The sequence below is a fragment of the Hippocampus comes genome, unplaced genomic scaffold (genome assembly GCF_001891065.2).
Source record: "Hippocampus comes isolate QL1 unplaced genomic scaffold, H_comes_QL1_v1.1 scaffold231, whole genome shotgun sequence".
NCBI classification, from domain to species: Eukaryota; Metazoa; Chordata; class Actinopteri; order Syngnathiformes; family Syngnathidae; genus Hippocampus; species Hippocampus comes.
This window is the reverse complement of record NW_017804877.1, coordinates 72,442-78,441: the sequence shown is the minus strand read 5'-3', so window position 1 is coordinate 78,441 and position 6,000 is coordinate 72,442. Positions and strand designations below refer to the sequence as shown.

Genomic DNA, 6,000 nt, shown 5'->3' with positions numbered 1-6,000 from the left:
CCAAATCGGTTTTCGACCAAAAATTTCAATTTTTTATGCCTCGGATTACGACCGAAATTCAGTTCTCGAACAAACTGAGCGCACTTAAATGCACCATTTGACTGCTCTTGCCTTCCTTACACGAGGAAGTGAAGCTTCCTCGGGTAGACGAGGAAGTGATGCTTCCTCGTGTCGCTTTCCATTGTGAGCAGACGTGTTCAATAAACATTTTTTTTTTTTTTAAAAAGAGCATGGTTTCGGTTATCGAACAATTCAGTTTTCGAACAGCCTTCTGGAACGGATTATGGACGACAACCGAGGTTTGTATAATGATTGACTAACCTTAGAAATCATAGGATCATAATAGATGCTGATGTCACTTCCTTCCTCGATGCCACTGTCCACCCGGACCTGTCAGTAACAAATTGATTTAGCCCAAAATGTGAAAACGTTTATCCGAGTAAAGATGTAAAGTCTCGTTGAGGTCGTATAGAGACATTGGAAGCATTTTCGGAAGCACACTACCTACATTGTTGAGATCAGTTGGCTCTTGGTATTGGGACAACCTTCCAATGGAAGGGAGACCAAATGACTTGTAAGGGTCCTAAAAGAACAAATGCAAAGATGAAGTGCAACTTCAGGTTCATTTACATGTGAAGAACAGTAATATGAGAAACAGATGCTTCAAAATGACAAACCCACCCAGAGTCATGGACCTGATTGCGTGCATTACATTCAAATGTTATAAAAACACCAGTGGCATTTGTTGTTGCTCTTGCATCAGTGATATTTACATTCAAATGAGTTATCAACTTTCACATTGTGCCAAAGCATACCGCTAGTCAGGATGAGCGCAAGCCAGAAGCTTGGATGCGTAGCGCTCACCCCAATATGTTTCAAAGTGGGAAGTTGATGCACGTCCTTATTATATTTTATATTATAATTTATATTTATTTATATACTTTTTGTTCTTTGTTATTACTTGTACACAAAAAATGATGGCTCACCAGTTTTGAAGTCAGTCAAGTATTTGTTCAATTAAGTGTAAACAGGGTCACAAAATTTTTGCAAAATGCCACCATTATTTATTACGTATGACTATTTGAGATTTCGCTACAGATTTAAGCAAGGATCATGGAAGCTGACACAGATGACCTGCTCTCGCGGGCCACAAAAAAGGACGTGGCGGGCCGTATCTGGCCCCCGGGCCTTGTCTTTGATAGGTATGCCAAAAAGCCTTGGGTTTGACACCCGTGTCTTCAAGATTTAAACTGTCTGAACTTTGAATGGTATGTATATATACTTGGATACCTCAGTTTATATTTTGCTAGCTGCTGTCAACAATTAGATCTTTATTTTAGCTTTTGAAGCAAGCTGAAATGTCAGCAGAAAAAAAAAGAATCCACAATGGGCCGCTCTGTACTATTTAACATAATGTTTGAATATGACTGGTCAATTTTAAACATCGGCACGCTGGATCAGACTAAACGTTGTTTCAATTCAATTTGAAGTGAGCTTTTTTTTTTAACTCTCTTTGCAAACTACAACTTGTTTTCAAATAAACGAAATACTTTTTTTCCTCCTTCAGTTTAGAGGGGGCTGCCAACTGTCATTAAAGGCTCAAAGTGACAGGTTGTTGTTTAACTGATGATGTTGACACTTAACTTACTTTTTTTAAAATACAGTTTGAAGTGTTTTCATGAAGGATAATTCAGATAAGTTTGCGATAAATGCAACCATGTGGAGAGAGATGAGCAATTCAAACCTCAGCATAGACGCGGCTCTCAAAGGCCCAACCATTTATTGGGATATCTTCCTGTTTGTGCTGCAGTTGGTAACCCTTGGCCACTCGGATCATCTGCTCAACCAGGTCAAGACCGGTAATACACTCTGTTATGGGATGTTCAACCTAGAGACCAAAGTTAAGACAAGAGTGGTTAAACTACTGTATTTTCTGCACTATAAGGCACGTTGTAGTATAAGGCGCACCTTCAATGAATGGCCTATTTTGAAACGGTTTTCATATATTGGCCGTACCGCATTATAAGGTGCATAGAATGAATTGAAGCTACAACAGTGGCTGCGTTTGTGTTATGCATCCACGAGATGGAGCTCCACTAAAGGGAATGCAACATAATACTGCTTTTTTTGTATAGAGCCTTCACAACTGCTGCAGCTGTAACAAAGCACTTTTCAGAACATTTACAATACTTCATCCAAGAAATCAGAATGGCGCACTGATGGCTTTTGACAAAATATAATGCTTTTAGGTGTGTTTTATGGTGCGGAAAGTATGGTAACTAGGATCGTAGAGCGTGAAATAGAAACTGAGGCCATTCCAGACTACTAAAAACTGAGAAAGGTTTCAGTGCCGGTTTTTAACAATAAAAAGAACAACAATAAAAAGGTGATGAAGACATAATAAAGCCAAGAGTGTTGGTGTTTTTGTGAGCATACCCATAACATCTAACTCATGTCATTATTGTCATGTGTCCCTGATCCAGATGTATCGTAAATACCTGCAAGAAAAAGATCAAACTGCTGATCTCCTTTCTCATATTACTGTTAACAAGCCCAAATATGTTTGGGTTACAGCAAAAATAAAGGAATTGCTGCTCCCAAAGTATTGCAACAGATTCCGTAACTTTTGCCTTGTTTCATGAAAAATGCTGCTGATCCCAACATCATCCCAATTATAAAAGTGAGTGCGACATACCCCTCACATTTTTTGTAAACATTTCATTGTATGTTTTTCATTGGAGAACACTGAAAAAAAATGACACTTTGCTGCCATGTACAGCAGTCGCTGTGCATGGCTTATGACACCGAGAATTTACAGTACAATCCCTTCAAGATAACTCAGCACAGTTATAAATCCCGAAACCGCTGGCAACAAATATGAGGACATCATTATGTGAATTGAAAATCTTCGTAAAGATGGCCTCTGCTATCAGATTACCAATTCTCTGAGCTGCAGAAATGCGGCCAAGACCATTTAGAGATTTGGTGGCGGTAGCAGCTTATGTGTAAAAACTTTTGAGCTTTCGAACCAGACGGTTCCTGTTCAAGTCCCTCTGAGGACAAAGAAATTAGCGGGGGAAAAGGCAACTCATTGTTGGAGAGATACTAGTCTGCTCCCAGACTGCTTCTTCTCTTGTGTCTTAAAATGTGCGGATTCAGTTCGATTTCAAAACAAAACATGTCGAATAAAAACAAACGGAATGCACATGAATGAATTTCGACACCCATATGCCACGGACCTGCAACCGTGTGTTCATCTCCAAGAAGTAGAAGTTCTTCGAAGAATCGACTAGGAACTCGACTGTACCAGCAGAAGAGTACTGCACTGCCTTTGCAAGCTGAACTGCTTGCTCACCCATCGCTCGTCTTGTCTCAGAGTCCAGGAAAGTACTACAAGAGTCAAAGTTGCAGAATAAGAACATGTATTTCTGTCGAACATTAAAGTACTCATTGAGAACACTTTGAAAGCCCCTGTGAAGTGTCCAATCAGCAGAAAATGAGACTTTAACCCCAACTATTCACTGTTTGAAGACAGGATGCTGTTTGTGCTGACAAAGCAAAACAATCCCTAAAAATTTGCTGGACATGATTTGTTGCAAAAAAAAAAAATGCTGATCTGACACTTGATATCTGAGGCATCTTGAATCCGGTGTCATTGAAACTGATTTATAAAATGCCTTGAAAAAGGATTCACATCTTCCTTGACACGTTCAAAACTTTATAGTATTTTAAGAATCTAAACATCCTTTGAACTTGTCCACAACTTTAGCCCGACCTGTCTATTGTTGGTCTCTGGTCTCATTCTCAAATAAACTGCTGAGGCCTTCACAAAATATGTGTACCGTATTTTCCAAACTATAAGTCGCTCCTGAGTATAAGTTGCACCGGCCATAAAATGCATAATAAAGAAGAAAAAAAAAAAACATAAGTCGCACTGGAGTATAAGTCGCATTTTGGGGGGAAATTTCTTTGATAAATTCCAACACCAAGAAAAGACATGTCATCTTTAAAGGCAAATAAATTGAGAATAACAGGCTGAATAAGTGTACAATATGCTAACATTACATGACGCATAAACAACAAACTGAGAACGTGCATGGCATGTTCACATAAGGGTTACCACTCTTCCACTTGCTTTTGATTTATGGACCTTTTAAGGACTTTTGAGGGCTAATTTAGCCATTTTTAAGGACCTTTTCTCCATTCAGCAGCAGATTTACAGTGAATTTAATGCCCGTTCAGCAATATGCGGGCTGACCAGAAAGCCACATATCACTTGGCTGGTCTTCAAATCATTGCTGCCAAAGGAAGGGCACATCTTTATTTTTAGGGGCAATCAGCTAACCCTTTATTTGACATACTGTATGAAAAAAACTTCAATTCATTCTCAAATAAAGTACACTAAGAAAATTGTAAATATAAGAAAATATAAAACTTCAATTTATTTGTCTAAAAATCTTATTTTATGAAAATTAAAGACAATTAAGAATATAATTTTACAACTTATTTTTTTATGGATTTTTATGAACTTTAAGGACATCTTCATCCTCGGTGTCACTTTTAAAGAACTCCATGAATTCCGGAGGCAGAAGGTGCGGTGCTTACTCTTCTATGTGGCTTTCGTCTGAGTCATCGTCAGTTGTTTTTATCAGTTGCCGCCAATGTGGAAAGTATCAACACAGGCCTAGAGCACCCTCTTATATACCGGTACTGTAATGTGTTAATCGATTCATACATAGGTCGCTCCAGAGTATAAATCGCATCCCCGGCCAAACTATGGAAAAAAAAAAAGAGATTTTCGTCCGGAAAATTACGGAACTAATACTGAGAACAAATTACACACAAGGGGACTATATTAGGTTACACTTGAAGACAATCTATTGCACTGGATATTCTATTTGGGGTTCTCAGAGTATATGAGGCTGAATAGAAATACACCATGCCTACAGTTCTACAATCAATTACCCTGTTAATTTGTCGGATTGTTTTTCTTTAATTGTTTGATGAAATCCTTGCTTCAGGTTCCCGGGAAAAAAATAACGATCCTCAAAATTACTAAAATGCTCCTCAAATGAAGTCAGTGATGAGCAAAACTGCTCCTACCCCGCCCCCCCCAAAAAAAGTTTCAAGCCTTGAATACATTAATTTATACCTCTTACAAGGAAAGATTATTTTTAAAGCAAACCGCATTCCTTTCTTGCTAACCTGGGAGCTTCTTCCACGACTTTCTGGTTCCTCCTCTGGATAGAACACTCTCTTTCATTCAACCAAACAGCATTACCGTGTTTATCAGCCAGCACCTATGAGAAGAAACATAGCTCATTTAAGAGTTATTTGTGTAACAATAAATATGACTTAACAAGAATGTAATTACTGTACTTTACAAAACATCAATTTGTAAATTACAAAACATTTGTTTTCTTTGGACCTAGTATTGAAATATCACATATTTGCACTCAATATATTTAGCAGAGTCCCAGAGAACACTTTCACCGATCAAAACAAATGATTCTTAAAACACTGTAAAATAAATATCAAATGAGGATTGAAATGGGCTGGGACAAAAATGTTGAATGCTTGTAATCATTTGCAAAAATGAGTCCATCCAAGCTGGCATACAGGACCGGAAAAAAAAGTATGTGCCCGCTCCTTTCTTTCAGATTTGCTTTTTAGCACATTAATCACACTTTAATTGTTTCAGATCATTAATCCGATTTTAGTATCTCACAGACAACCATACACAGCCAACCTTATGACCAACAGATTTGTTTACAGACAACATCATTTACATAGTACCTGTCAGACAAAATTAAATGTAAACCCCATTTCCAGACCCCAAAAAGTTAAGATGTGTAAACCATAAATAAAAATACAATAAGATGATTGGAAAATCCTTTTCAACCTATAATCAATTTAATATACCGTATTTTCCGCACTAAAAGGCGCACTGGATTATGAGGCGCATCTTCAATGAATGGCTATTTTGCAATTTTTTTTCAT

General features: G+C 37.9%; 1 protein-coding gene across 1 annotated transcript in view; it reads right to left on the bottom strand.

Annotated features, from left to right (window-relative positions):
- pcca (propionyl-CoA carboxylase subunit alpha) overlaps positions 1–6,000 on the bottom strand; it is a 57,732-nt gene that overhangs the window by 21,085 nt on the left and 30,647 nt on the right. The window contains exons 11-15 of the mRNA XM_019881477.1: positions 5,206–5,300; positions 3,240–3,390; positions 1,745–1,888; positions 509–583; positions 322–390 (exon numbers count right to left, since the gene is read on the bottom strand). Of these exons, the coding sequence (XP_019737036.1) occupies positions 322–390; positions 509–583; positions 1,745–1,888; positions 3,240–3,390; positions 5,206–5,300 (534 nt within the window). The remainder of the gene's footprint in view (positions 1–321; positions 391–508; positions 584–1,744; positions 1,889–3,239; positions 3,391–5,205; positions 5,301–6,000) is intronic.